Below are 15,252 nucleotides of genomic sequence, written 5' to 3'. Positions count from 1 at the left end.
CCATCAAACCGTGTGGCCTTAACCCGCCAGGTCGCAGCTGGGCAAACGCGGCTGCTCTGCTCGGCCCGTCGCGGCTCTAAAACCCACCCGTGCCCGGCGGGCGGGCGCTGAGCTCTGGCTGGGGGGCGGCGGGAGGCGCAGGGGCTGGCACCCGCGGTGACCGAGGGCCGGGAGCAGGGCTGGGGACCCGGGGAAGGGGAGGGAACGAGCGCTCCGTCCGGGCCGCGGCCGGGCCGGGCTGCCGGGAGGCCGGGGAAGGGCTGCGGGCCCCCTGCCCCTCGCTGCCGCCCCGGGCGGAGGCCCGGCAGGCGCGGGCCGGGCCGCAGGAGCAGGCGGAGGCCGGGCAGGCCCGCGGGGCGCCGGTCACCCCGGGCGCGGGGCGGCCTGTCCCGCCCACCCCGGGAGGCAGCGCCCGGGCTGAGGGCTCAGCCGCGTCCCCGGCAGCGCCGCTCGGTGGGGCCCGGCCCGCCCCGGCCCCGCCCATAGCGACCTGCGGCGCGGCCCGGCCCACCGGCGGTAAGGCGCTTTCCCCGCGGCTGGCGGGGCCCCGCGGCCGCCGCTCCCCCGCTGCAGGGACACCCGGCGCACGGCCGCGGCCCTGTGCTTCCCGGGGGCTGTGGGGCCAGTGGCTTCGCCACCCCCCGCCGGCTGCCTCCCCCTCCCCGGGAGCGCGGCTCCCCACGGCGGCAGGTGGCGGTGCTGGGGGAGCCTCGTCCCGCGGGCGAAGCGCCGGCGGCCCCGCGTAGCTCGGGGCGAACGTGCGGGGGCCCCCAGGACCCCTGTGCCCGTGGAGCGCAGCCCCCGCCTGGCCGCGGCCCGTCGTTGCGGAGCGGCTGAGGGAGCGCCTCGCCCGGCCGTGCGGGAGCGGTGTGCGCGGCCCAGCGGGCCCAGGCAGGGAGCCCGCCCCGTTCCCGGCGCTGGGCGGGGGGCGCGGACCGTGCGGGCTGCCGGGGCCTGTGTGTGACGGGACGAGGCGGCCGGTGCCCCCCGCCCCCCGGGGACAGCCCGCGCCGGCACAGCGGGCACGGCCGGAGCGCGGGCGGGGGACACGGGCACCGGTAAGTGCTGGATGTCGCCTGTGCTTATCCCCGTTGTCCCCGTACTCCGTCGGTGCTCGGTCCACATCCGACGGTGCTCGGCAGTGCAGCGGCTTGCGGGCGTGGGCAGAAAGCGTGGATTGTAGTAGCGCTGCCTCCAGCGCTTTCCAGCTGTATAACACTGGAATGTGTTTATTTTAACCTGAGCGTTCCTTCTCCGGCCTTATCAGCTCTCCTTCTCTATTCCTACACAGCCCTTATCACAGAGGTATTTATTTATCATTCTTTCTTTGCAGGCGAATACCCTACGCAGAAAGCAAGACTCAATAACAATAACGTGCAGGTGCTGGAGGAGAGGCTGAAGGACATCCTGTTCTCATTTAGCAGCGGTGTTGTTAGTTGGGGTGACATGAAGGATTTCGTTCTATTTTGGAGATATTCAGATTTCTAATGCAGCTGAACTTCCATAGCTTTTTTTTTTTTTTTTTTTCTTTTGCAGCACAGGTTTCAGCAAATGAATTTTTCTTAGACAAAGATGCAGAACCTGGCACCAGTAGAAAATCTTACTGATACCGACACATCGCACCAGATGTCTCCGAAAGACCTAGCAGCTGGAGCAGGTGGTACGTCTCCCAAGGAAAGGGACTGTAACTTGAACGAAAGGACAAGTAACGATGAAATCATTAATCTTGAAGTAACGCAGCAAAGCCTCCCTGTAATGAGCAGCAAAGGGGGTTGTGAGGGGTTTTCTGTGAGCGCTTACAGTACCTCAGAACCCAGCGGTTCCTGGGGTGATTTTGAAGGCTTCAAGGAGTCCTTAGAGAAAACAAAGAGATCCAGTCACAATCTTGAAGTTTTGGTGAAATCAATAAAAACTTCTAGAGTTGATACAGACTTAAGCGGCGGACGTTGTAGCACTTCGGCCCATCACTCTCATTCTGAGCCACCTCCACACAGTGCGATACAGGAGGCTTCGAGCTCTCTAAAGGAGGTATGTGTTAATAGTAAACCAAAGACCAGAAATGTTTGTGTTACTGCTTCCTACATCTCAAGATTTGTATCTGAATGTCTCCTTTACTGAGGATAATGCTGTACAGGGAGAGAAACTGTCAAGCTACTTCGCAGCTGACTCAAGTGGAACAAAAGCAACTTCTTTACAGTGTTTGACAAATACTTATCCTGCTGGAGAGCTTTTAAGAATGCAATGGCTACTTTGCTTCTAGACTCTAGGAATAAGTAAGCACCTAGAAACAACGAACCTTGCCCTGAAGCACACCGGGTTTAAAAGCTAGACAGGAAGGAGTGTGTGAAACAGAACTGGGAAGGTGGTGGACAAAAATTGTGAGTGGCCTGCAAGCTTACTGAAGTAAACCAACATAGCATTGAGTTAGAAATTGGCAAAAATAATAACGTGTTATTTAATATACTGCATCAATAATCCAACAGTCTTTCTGGAATTTTAGACCGATTGAGGGTGGAAGTTAATGACACACAAAAATGAATAGAAATATAATTATTTTCTAGCATAGGATCGTACATTCTCTCATACAATGTTAGCACTAATAATCTGAATAAATAATATGTGTTCTTATCAGCACAAAAAAAGGTTCAGGTTAAGGGTTATACCCTGTTGTAATTAATGCGTTTCCATGTTTACCAGACCCGCATCACCGAAGCAAAACAAATTAACAAAAGGAAAATAAGAATTTTCAGATACAAAACAAAACACCCTCATTCTACTACTTTTGTCCTAAATTAAAACATTTGAAAAATGAGAGCAATCGACTTAAGACTTTCGCGGGGTTAATTGGTAGCAGTAACAGTTTACTGCTTGTAGCCTGCTAGGTGAGTTTTAGCATGTGTAGGGAGCTGAGGGGTTTCTGGAGACAGGCTTTCCTGCCCTGCCTGGGAACTCCACCTGTTGCAAAGGGGAAGCACAAAGATGCACGTGGGGTAAGCTGTCCAGCCCTGACGGAGCGGAGATCACAAGATGCCTGGTTACTGGTATGCATAAACAGAGAATTTAAATCATTCATAATGCTTGCTATTAGGGACGAGAAGTCTTACGCTGAACAAGAGGAGTATGTAATGACTGGAGCTGAAGCAGAATATAGTGGACTGTGGTTTCTTTCCAAAGCCAGAGGATTTTAATCTTACTGAAGCCTTTGCTTTATTTTTGCATTTATTAAAGGCAAAAGGGAATGCCCAGTATGAGCTAAATAAGTTAACTATGCCTAGAGTTTCAAGTTGTCTTTTCTTGTCTCAGGGTAGAGAAACAGCTGCAGAGCTGTTGGCGATTTCTTTGGGTGTAGAATAAACATGTAGCTTGTCCTTCATCCCTGTGCTTTATGTATTGTTTGTTTTGAGATCATAAATTCTTCAGGCTGGGGCTCCATCTTCTGTATTGTCAGTAGAAAAAAAAAAGTCCAGGTAAGTTGGAAGGGACCTCTAGAGATCACTTGAGACCAGAGTTCTGACCTTCAATATCTAATGCTTCTGTTAATTAAACTGTGTCAGTCTGGAGCAGAATTGTGTATTGTAAGATGAAAGCAATCACTAATTTCCTTGCAGTAACTGGATATTTTGCCTACATAATTGAATAACATTAAGGATTTTTTCACGTGTTCTTTAAATACTGGCCTTTGTGAGAGGGACTAGTGCACTTGCTTAAGCACTGAAGTATTCTGATGCAATAGGATGGAGAGGATTTAGTCAAAAAGCATGGGTGTGAAATTTGTGCTCTCATGTTTTTATAATTAGTACAAAGCTACAAGGTAAATGAAAATATAACCAAGTTTTGTTTTAGAAACATCCACTGAAGTAGACAGTAATAAAGGTATTGACTAAAATATCTTGTTTTTTTAATCTGGCTTGGATAAACTGTAAGCCAGTGACTTGTATGTGTGTCAGAGTAACGTCACAGACCAGGCAGCCCTGTGCTTCCCTCAATTCACACTTCTGTGGCTGTAGTTTCCACCCCCCACCCCCCCCAAAGCCAAGAGCAGCTGCCTGACTGTTCCTTAGCTCCCAGCCCATTTAGGTTTTGGTACTTATTTGGAAGTTGTTTTTTTTTAAACTTGACCGTGACTCTCCATGTATGCTTTAGCAAGCGTGCTATCACCAAATTCTGCTTCTCAGACATCTGTCTCCTCCATATAGTATCCCTGTCGTAAGTTAAGTCTACCAAAATAATTTACGAATTGATTTAAAGTATTATGACACTTTGGGCAAGAGTCTAAGGATTTTACCCAGGAGTCTCCGAATTCCCAGCAGTCGCTCTTTGAGTGATAGGCAGTTTAGCAAGGCTTTAATTCAGGAGGGAGCAGCGTGGGGCACAAATTCTATTTCTAGAAGCATGCTCAGAAGTACAGAAGCATTCTACCAGCTCTGTTGATTTTGCCATTCATTGTTAGATTACATCCGTACTCTCTCAGTATGCAGTGCACTTGTCTGAGTTCAGTATAATGGAACTGTGGAAATTTTTCGGTTTATTTCAGCTGTTTGAATTACAATTAAATGAAACTGTCAACATATGGACTATCCCTACTTATGTTTTTCAGATTAAATTGTTTGCTAGTCAAAGAAAACAAACTGGCTGGTTTCATTCTCCGGTTTTCACACAACATTGCTGCTCCTGGATTACATTCCCTCTGCAGGGTGTTGAAGTCAATTAATTGCTTTGATAGAGAAAATTGCAGTAATTCCTTCTTTGAAGGAATAAAAGGACAAAGCTTCTGGACCAGATGGCATGATAACGTCCCTTTAGGATAGGATGTAAATTACGCATATATTTTCTTGTATATGTATTTCTTAGTCCTCAGGTAACCCTGTTACTTTCTCTACGCCTGTTTGGATCATTTATGTGGCTATGCTTAGTCCTCCAGAGCTGGAGGAGGAACAAGTATGTAAATCCAGCTCTGATTTTTAACATAGGTTGGAAAAAGTTTGGTGCAAATGTAAGGATATAGAGAAATACACCCCCAACTTTTGTGCAAACTTACACAGTGGAAATATTTACTGGTAACTATAGCATTTAGCAGTTGTGTTACATTTGGCTGAATTAGGTGTGTTTTGAATACTAAGTTAGCAAAACAAGCTTTTGACCTGGACTGAATTAGCTGAGCAGGAGTCTTGAGTGCAAACCAGTCTATAACTTAGTAGCTAGGAAGCTAGAGACTAAGCTTCATCCTGGACTCTTGGGCTTTTACTTCTCCTCCTCCAATTCTAGGTAAATACTCAAAACACTGAACTATGGGCTCAGTCCCTCTGTGCCATTAATACAAATATTAGAAACAATAATACAATCTCTAAAAACATTGTAGTCTTTGGACTAGGTCCTTCATGAACTGTGGGGATGGCCTGTATAACCTATGTAATAAAACTCTGTTTTTTCTAGGCAAACCACAGCTGTGAGGATATATTTAAGTTGAGTTTTCCAGAAGTCTTTGTATCACAGTCCAGAGAGAGCGTAAGAAGCTTAGATCAAGTACTTGATACAAAAAATGAAGATGTTTGGATTCCTGAACTTATGAAGAATCAACTTTGGTAATGAGTTTAGACCAACAGTTTTTAAAAAATAAGTTCCTCAGCATTTACACTGTTTATTTCATAATTTAAAAATCAGTGGTACGTGCAGGTGAACTTAATCTTTTTAATCGCTATGCTCTTCAGCATATAGATCTTAACAATTTTGTAGTGTCTTGTTGAAGGAAATGGATTGTGTTTTAGCCATTGGAGAACAAGGAAGGGAATATATCCGAATTACAAATTCCTGCTTAGGGTTTTTCCTGCTGTTGGTGTGCCCTCTTATGACTAAGCCTCTGGAATGCCAGAACACCCAACAGGCAGCCTGTTCTTCCTGTTCTCTTGCCCTTTCTTTACAACACATCTGATTTATTTCTCCATCATCTGAGGCAGAGGCATTGCTGCTGCTTCTACGGACAATCCATTTGCCTTGTTTTTGTGGTGGTTTTTTTTTTTTTCTTCCCCCTCCCACCCCAGTTTTCCCAGGTGGTAACTTATGTTTAACCAGATGTGCTTCAGAATCTGTGCTGCATCTGGCATCTTTCCTGGGGTTATGTTAATAGCAATTAGTATCATTAACTCAGTTTTCTCTTCAGACAGCTGGAATGCTTTTGTTACATGTTTTTGAAAGATCAGCAGCTTCTGAGCAGTATTGTAGTTACTGAACAGTACTGTAGGGGTTTTTGCATTCATCTGAGGTTTGTATATAGAAAGCTGGGGCAGACCATACTTCGGAAATGTCGTAAGAATCGCAAGAAATGTCGTTACAACATTTAAAGTATTCATCCTTTTGGCAAGTTCCTTGTATATGCATTATATTTTAATCAGCCTCAAACTTGCAGAGAAACATGCTATGTGTGTAAAAGGGCCTGCAATATTAAGCAGAGTACCGACTACAGATGAAAAAGCCTTGGTCCGCTGTGGTGAATAACTAAGACCAATGATAGTTGCATCCTGCACTTAGCAAAAAGCAACTAGATTTATATAGGGTGAATGCAATGTAAGAACCCAAATTACTACGCGGAGGGAACTCTTTGATTCTCACTCTTTGAGCAGTGTGTGCCTCGGGCTTGTTCGGTAGTACACGAGTGTCAAGAGCAGATGCAGGCTACCCCCCTGAGCAGCAGGGTGCTGCAGTGGAGAAGCACGACTCATAGGAAGGAGAAAGGTTTGAGAGATACAAAATGCAAAGTGCAGAATTAATATGGCTGAGCTCTACCCACATTTCACAGAAACAATTGAATAATGCAAGTTGTTGGCACATAACAATCTCTGAAATATGCTTCTAATGCATTTCTTATCAGAGAAGTCCAAACATACAGTTATATTGACTTACTGTTTCTGTTAACCGTCATGCCGGCTTATTAGTACATTGGGTTGATAGTTTGAATGAATGTAGAAGGAGTTTCGAAATAAGTTGCTTTTCAGATTAAGGTAGGTTAGTTTATGACTGTATATAGTGAAAATAACTAAGTTCTGTATGTTCACTGGAAACTTTGTACACCTTGTAACCTCAAATTATGTTTTCTCTCCTAGCATTGATTCTGAAAACATATGGAGAACGCTTAGACACTTTGGTAATACCCCCAGCTTAAGACAGCCCTGGAGTAAAACTCATTGCCAAGAAAACCTCTTGAGTGTTCTTGGAATAGATGCAAATCAAAAGGTAATTGAACAATGCTTTGCTGTATGCCAGCATAAACACTTGGTTATGAATCTGATTTTCTGTAAGGCATACATGCAGATGCGTGAGGAACTAGATCTGAGTGAGTCATAAGGTTTTTTACAGAGAGCCTTTTAAAATTATAATCTGGTCTTTTCTCACCATTATGTGTAAGTAACTATCAAATTGTGCAGGATCAAATTGTGATCACCTTTACGTTGGAAGTCTCCACTATGTAGCACCTGCTTGTTAGGTGGTATGTTCAGCTTGAGCAGAGATACAGAACGAGCTTTCAGATGTGTGTGCGGTAAGATGGTTTTCTTTTTTGCTCTGAGTATGAGAAAATGGTTAGCCTCTAATATATTTCCATTAAGTGAAAATCAGATTTGAATCGGAGGCTGTTAAAGTAACTACTGGATGTTTTTACTGTATACGAACTGAAAGTGTGTTCCACTTCCCTTTTCCTCAGATCAGTCTGGTTTTGCAAGGCTTGCGGGAGAGTATGTTTTAAATTGAACTGAGACCAAACCAACAGTATTGAAAGATCTCAGAAAGAAATGTCTCTGTTTAACCTCTTGCTTTGAGATGATAAAGGTGTCAGAGATGGTTTAGTATTCAACCTAGTTATTTAGTTGGAATGAGTTAGTCTCATGTGCTTTTCAGAAATAACTGTTTCAAAATTGATAATTTAATTGCTGAAGCATGGGGCGAGGGTACCGGGTTCAATTTTGAATTTATAGACATCTTTAACCTTTCATGCAAGTTATATACAAATGGAACGACAGTGCTGAAGGTATAGGACCTATTCTACACTTGAAAGTCACTTTTATAGAACTGTCACTGAATGGCAGAGAGTGGCAGACATTTCTTCCACGCAGCTTAACTCCCCTTCTGTTCTTTTCTTGCCCATGGACACACTGGCATTCAATTAGTGCCCAGGCACCTTAAACTTCTGTCATTACTTCTTTTCTGTTACTGGAAAATTGCATTACTTTTAACAATACTGATGAAGATGTATTTCTCAGCTATTTTCTGTTGTAGGTTAAGACTAATTTTAATCGGAAATGGCTTTTTTATTAATTTAACTAACAATTAGATTCATGTGTGTAGAAGTTGTATTGGCATAAAAATGTTATGATGCAAGGGGGGCACATGATAAATCAAAATACAGCTTCAGAAAGTAAAATTTAGTGGTTATTGTTATTTGAGGGAAACTTCTCTTTAGGTTATATGCTTTGAGATCAGACAAATTCGTAAAGAAAATGTAAATTATGTTTTATTAGGACTTCTTGGAGAGCCAGGATGACATTTTTGAGGAATCGAATGTTAAAGATAATGAGGACTTCAGATGTGATGGCTTCAGTATTAACGACTGCAAAGCACTGATCCAGACCAAGGTAAGAATTGCTCTGGAAGAAAGCACTTCATAGGACCACAGAGTGTATTTTACATGTTCCTCTGTGCTGTAGCCAGCTGTTCTAGCGTATGTCCTGATGTAACTCTTTGGATGTGGAGTTGTTTTCTGCTCTTTGAAACCTATCTGACATCTTTAGAAAAGGTACAAGATAACGTACCAAATGCAAAGTGACATATTATGGGGGATACCGAGATATAAGGTTATTCATTATGTAAGTTGGACTTTAGGCCAAATTAGTTAGTGGTTGAGAGAGCAGCGACATGTAAAATGTAGGCAGGATGGTCTGATGACAAAGGAAGATTAGCGTTGTCTGTAGAAGGGCCAACATGTCAATCACTGAGAATGACGATTGTAACTCACTTCTAAAATATATTGTAAGGGAGATATTAGAAGCAAATCTGGTAGAGAAGAAATTGCATTCAGACTTGCATTTCAGATATTCAGAATGACTCAGATTTGGTTTGTCCACTTGAAGGGAAAACAGGAGCTACTTAAGGAGCAGAGCAGAACTGATGTTATAATTACCAGAGAAATATTTTGTTGTTAGAGCATTTCTCTTTGGTCAAACAGGCCTTAATAAGCTCAGTTTCTTGCTAAAACACTGCAAGTTGGAAGGAATATTCTGTCATTCTCCATTGCTGCAAAAAAGTTTCATTTGCTTTCTGTTTTTCTGAAAGTATTTTGGAAGAATGTTCCTAACACAAGGTCCCTTCCTCACTGGAGAATAAACTTGAGCAACTGTTGTTGCCGTGGAGAGGCACAGTTTGAGGCACACTTCCTTTGCTCTGTTTTGTTGGGTTTACTGCATTGGACAAGGAAGATGGATAACCGTTCTGGGAACCTGAACGTAAGGGACGTTAGGCTGGAGAATTCAGAAGGAAAACCAAAAAGACTGTCCAGCTTATTCCTTCATAATTCAGTTCTGCTTTCTTTAGTGAGTACCCAAGGGTGGGATCACAGGAACTGATGCATACTTGGGAATGTGTAAAATACAAAGACAGGGCTTAGGCAAAAGAGAAATGTTTGAAGGTAGATAAAGAAGGGGTGAAAGTAAAAAGAATCATGATACAAAGTTAAGGTAAGTAGACAGTATTTTTCTGGAGTAGCTTCTGAAGGGAAAGAATGAGCCCTGCATCTTGGTGTCTCCAGGAAAAGCTCATTGGGAAATGTATGTTGCTATTTCCAATTTTAAGTAAGTTAAATCATACAGTGGGATGCTTTCCATTTATCTTCTTAGTTATGTCCTTTTTTTTTCTTACGCTATTTTATTTTTATGAAAACTGTGTAAAAGTTAGATTGAAATGTGCACAGTGGTTAACTTACTGTAGGATGGAAAAAAATAACTTAGGTTTTCTTTTTCACTCAGCTTTCTGTATCACCAGATTCCAGACACGGTAATCTTTTCACCTGTAACCTCTTTTTGAAAACAACATCGTCAAATGGAGACATGCAATGTATAACAATCCCAAGGAAGAAGCACATTTTCCCTACACACAACCTAAAAATGAAATTTTTCAGTTAAGATGTTTCTTGAACCAAATGCACCTTTTTTTTTTCTTTTTGAACCAAATGCAATTTACCTTCACTTTGTTACTAGCTTGATACTATAGACTATGTATGTTCTTTAGGAAAGTGAGATACTACTGTACATGAAGTACCTAAAGCAACGTTATTAGAAGATATTTATCCTATTTAGTTATGAAGTCAAAGGTGTAATTTTGTCCTAAGTTTTGCTCCAGTCGTGTCTCTTACAGTAAATCCAGCTGCAGTCCCACTTTAAAGATACTCTGGACTACTCTCCTGAACTCTTGACCTTTCAGGCCTTAATACCTCTGATGGAAAGACTTGTTTCCCTGCTGAAATCTAAACACACCTCGAGTGTGTTGTAAAGTGTGCCTTGTCACCAGCTCTCCTGTTTGATCCAGTTTGGATCAGCTGAAATCTTTTACTTTGCCACTCCTGGATATCATGAGAGAAACCTTCTACATCTGGTGGCTTTCACTGGGGTTGAGGAAAACAAAACCGGTTTAACTTCTGTCTGTTAAAGCCTGCTGTGGTGACAGGGGTCGAGTCCGTGAAACGTTTTGTTCGGGCATTGGTTTTTTAACTGAAATAAATTACCTCTCTGAAGCCGATTTTAACAGGACTTCTTGGATTCATTCAGCTACCAAACACTTACACCACGTATAACCATGCTTGTTAAAGCTGAACAGCTGCGTGGCTCAGGACTTGCACTGTGCAATGCTGTAAATTGCTGCCCTTTTAAAATTTTATAGTAACTATCGACTACATCGCCCATCTTCCTGCATGCTTGAGTGCCAGAAGGATGCACTTCACTATCATTCCTATAATCCATGGGGCTTCCTTGCCAACTGCACTGGCTTTATTTATTTGTTAGTAATAACTTATGCAAGTTACTAATCCATTTACTGCTCTGGGCATTCTGAATATGAGAATTTTATACGGCTTTTTATTTTAGAGAGCTGCTAAGGACTGCAACTGGTATTTGATGTGTTAAAAGCAGGGAACAACTTGGATATTCCAAAACTAAGTCAGTTCTAATAATTTAATGATGTTTCTATTCTTAGAATAAAAAATACTATAAAGCACTGGCAGACTCCAACCCTTAATCTAGTAAACTGTTCAGCAGTGAAATTACAATTGCTGTAACAACTCGTAACTTCAGTAATGTTTATGATACCTCAGTGCTATCGGCATGGGATGAACTGTGTTGGTTACTTTGTAAATGGTAACAGGCTGTGCGGAAAGTGCTTCCCCAGCCCTCCAGGGAGTTCTGCAGTGCCAGACTCAAAACTCCACGTCTATGTAAAAGCAGGGGTGATTTTCTCAAGCTTAATACTGGATTTGAATACATTTTTGATTTCCCTTGTAGGTATTTCAGAGCACTTAAACACGCATTAAATATGTTGTAGTCATGAGCTGACGAAATAATAAATTTGCAATATATGATGGATAGTTGAAGTTGGTCATAAACGTTATTGAAATCAATTATAAAAATAAAATCCCATTTTTATGCTTTCAGACAAGCACAGCCCTGCAGAGGGGCTTGAGGGCACAGTTTGTGGCACATACAGCACTAGCTGATGCACCAGAGCCCAGAGACCCTCTTTTCTTCTGGCTTTTCAAATTTGCCTTTGCTAACATCAGATTAATGTGTCAAAGAATGTTTTGCACCGTTACCCCAAGAGAAGGGTGACTACATCATCTTTCCCTCTTAGCAGGTTTTACAGCCCTGTCCAAGGTACAGATTTGAAAAAACCCCAAAGGCTTCAGCCCTTAATGCAGAGAAAAATGGCAGAGAAAATTGCACCCTGTTTCTCTTAACAGGAGAAACCAAATTGTAGTCAAATGTTTTCAGGCGTATTGCATAGCATGAAGGAGCCTTGCCTTCTGTTGTCACCGTCAGAAAGGAGGGGTGCCGGAAACCCCTCCAGTGTGTTTTACACAAATACTGGCTGTTCATTTCCTTTAGTCATTTCCTCGTTGTCGCCTTCCCCAGCACCCAGCCACGCATGCCCACGCACCCGCACTCCCACCGCGCTGGCACCCACCAGGTGTTCATTCTGTGAAAATGGTGCACGGAGGAAATAAAACTTTGTGTCTTCCTTTTTAAGCTACAAATTTCATCATTTCTCATCTTAGTTGTGAGCTCTCAGCTGTGAAACAGCAAGTTTTGATGAACTAAACATGTTACTGTACTCTGTGTTTGCAGAAAGCAAATACCACAGACTTCTGACATTTGCTCAGGATTATGAAAAGGTGAAAACAAAAGCAAGGTGAGAGTTTGAGACGACAGAGCCAGGCAGAAATGCCTTTTTCTTCCACTGAGATTAGCGGGAAAATATACCCATAGAACAAAGTTTTAAGAAGTTCAGCTCAGTAATGGAATTACCGAACTGTTTCCTTTGCAGAAGGAACACTGTAAACAGCTTTGCAAAAATACAGAACTACATTATGAAAGACAAAAGTATTTCAATGCGTACCCTGTTCTAAGGTATAATGTAAGTAGAATTTCAGGGAACTTATGTCAAGAAACAATCCTTAAAATTAAGCAGAGGAAGAAGGCAAAGTACTGGGAAGTTTTGTTTCAGAAACAGCACATTGCTAGCATTTGCTATTTTTAGAAATCCAAGTAATATGTAAATTTCCTTAAATACATAAAAAAAAGGAGGAGGGGGGCTGCAGACCTTAGGATGATTTCTAAGTGTACCATAAGCCCACCATTGGTTGGACATGTGCAGAAGACTTGTGGAGTAAAAAGCAAACAAAAAAAGATATTCTTGTAAAAGCTTAAAAAGCTCTTTTCAAAGCACAGGGTCATTGATTTAAAAGCACTCTGATTTTTTTAATACTGAAGATCAGTTTTAATAATCCTCCCATTAAAAAAATGGGAGGACTTCCCAGAGTACTCCTACTCCACTTAGGACGGCAGAGGGAATTCGGCTACAAATGAGCTGCATTTGAATTGTTTGATCCAAGTTTCACTTGCCAGATCCACTCGGGAGGATTCAAAGAAAAGAAACAAACACACACGGCCAGCAGATGCAACAGGCTCCCTTCAGTGACATCTGGCAGCAGCTCTCCCTTCCTTCTGCTGAGAACCTCTGGAACCATCATCCCACAGCACATCCTGGATGCTGCAGCACAGCCAGTCTAGCGTAGTGCTCTGCTGGGATAAATGGGTCCTAATTAGGGAAAAATGGATGGCTTTTTTTTTTTTTCTCTCTCTTTAAGTCACGGCAAGACACCTGTGAATGCTGGGCAAGCACTTCAATGCCAAAGCCTTCCAGCTTGCCTGAATTGACACATACTTGTATAACGCACTTCTGCACCTTCATCACCTTATCGCTTCTAACATTGATTTTGAATAGCTCAAAATTGGTTTTGCAACTAATTAAAACTCATCTTCCTCATGGAACTAACGGACAGGTTATTTTCTTTTGCCTATTTTACTCTTGCTTGAGCTGGAAAGTTAAGTCTTTTTAAGTCTCACTTCATGGTGTACAGAATTCTGAGCTAGACAGAGCACTCCAGGTAGTCCCCGCACCTCCCAGCTAGCCATGTCTCACCAGCACTGCGCTCGGCGGCACTGCTCAGCGCACTTCTCAGTTCAGATCTTTCACTGTGGCTGAAATGGCTGAAAATACACAAAACCCTACACCACCTTTAAAGTCTCAACATAACCTGGAAGCAATCCTTCAAAAAATGTGTTCTTAAGACAACTGAACCGCAGCGTGCCTTCATAAGGCAGCGTTTTCTATTGCCAAACTTCAAGACCCATCAGTCCAAGAGGAGGTCTGTGCTGCAGCACCAGTCGTGTCCTGCTCAGGAACACAGTCCCAGGGCTAACGTTGCAGTGGGAACCACCTCACAGCCGAACCCAAATTTCTGTGAAGAAGATACTTCTAGACTTAAGTTTTTTACACTGTGGTCAGGAGGCTCTAGGAGAAAAGGCAAGAAGAATTTCTGGTCTGTAAGCTGTAGCAGCCCATGCAGTCTCATCAATAAAATAAAGCTCATTTTAGAGATCCGCAGTAAGGAGGATGGAAACATTTAAACCTGAAGTTGCATTTGCATTAGCCCAGACTAGCAAACACCTTCCACTAGCACCAAGTGGCAATATTTTTGTTCCAAAGTGGCAAGTAAACAAGTCTGAAGCACGAACAGTATGTGCATCAAGGACACTTGTATCCAACGCTTGCAAGCATGGCAACCCCCCAAGCAACACCAAGGACTGCATGGGCTGGGAAGAGTACATAGGGCAGTCGAGACAAAAAGCAGAGGACAGCAAAGTGCTAACAAATGGATGTCACCTGCTCACAACAGGAATCCCCCCCATCCCACTGGGCCATCCTTTGTTCCGTGGGGACAGGACACACAAAGGGGATGTGACGCTGTAGAAAAAGTTAGTTGAAACTTAGAGCCAAAAGCTTAAACATTAGTAACAGCTAGAACAGACAAACCCAGCATCTTAAATATTAATAGCTAAAGAGGACAAAGCCTATAGAGCATGGTATATGAGCTCTTAACAACTGTATTACAACATGCTGAATAGCTAATTACAGAATCGGCCGAAAACAACCTGGGAGGATGTGGCATCATGCAAGATGACCTCCTAGCAACCACATAGTAATGAAAAAGCAAACAAACCAATCCAATAAAACGCAAGACCCCAGACCTTATTATTACTATTGGGAGGAATTACCACATGAGGTGTGGGGAACCCAGGTTATAAATGTGTAATTGTCCGGGGGTTTCTTTGTTCGGGGTCCCTCTTTGGAGGCAGCCAGCTCAAGCTGTAGCACTATTAATAGAAAGTACTTTCATAAAGGAATCTTAATGCGGAAACCTAGAGCGGAACCCTGTTCTGGTGGCTGGCATGTATAATTTCCTTAACAGCAAATCTATGTACGGTATTTAGCATTTCTGGGGAGAAAGGGAGGAAAAGTAAGTAAAAGAGGAAAAAAGCACAAAAGCAACCACATAGGGAAAATGTTATATCTTCATGAGTAAAAGACCAAATGAAGGGTGACAAGGTACCATGGCTTTCTGTTTTTAAAAGAGTCAAATATTGAAGGCTTCAAAATATA

The 15,252-nt window shown here is 43.0% G+C and overlaps 1 protein-coding gene across 13 annotated transcripts; it reads left to right on the top strand.

Moving 5' to 3' along the window:
- Positions 1 to 919: 919 nt before the first annotated feature.
- Positions 920 to 10,776, top strand: CLBA1 (clathrin binding box of aftiphilin containing 1). 13 transcript variants are annotated; one of them, XM_056344889.1, is made up of 7 exons: positions 920 to 1,058; positions 1,334 to 1,380; positions 1,542 to 2,028; positions 5,434 to 5,582; positions 7,098 to 7,227; positions 8,508 to 8,621; positions 10,008 to 10,776. In XM_056344889.1, exons 3-7 carry the CDS (start codon positions 1,573 to 1,575, stop codon positions 10,161 to 10,163), a joined length of 1,005 nt encoding a protein of 334 aa, XP_056200864.1. In that variant the 5' UTR covers positions 920 to 1,058; positions 1,334 to 1,380; positions 1,542 to 1,572; the 3' UTR covers positions 10,164 to 10,776. The 13 variants fall into 13 exon arrangements, with proteins under 13 accessions (XP_056200864.1, XP_056200863.1, XP_056200860.1 ...); XM_056344888.1 differs by having other exon boundaries at positions 1,537 to 2,028; XM_056344885.1 differs by having other exon boundaries at positions 1,334 to 1,431; positions 1,537 to 2,028.
- The last annotated feature ends 4,476 nt before the right edge of the window (positions 10,777 to 15,252 follow it).

The sequence above is a fragment of the Falco biarmicus genome, chromosome 7 (assembly GCF_023638135.1).
Source record: "Falco biarmicus isolate bFalBia1 chromosome 7, bFalBia1.pri, whole genome shotgun sequence".
Taxonomy (NCBI): Eukaryota; Metazoa; Chordata; class Aves; order Falconiformes; family Falconidae; genus Falco; species Falco biarmicus.
Note: the sequence above shows the minus strand (reverse complement) of the source record. Positions and strands in the feature narration are given on the sequence as shown.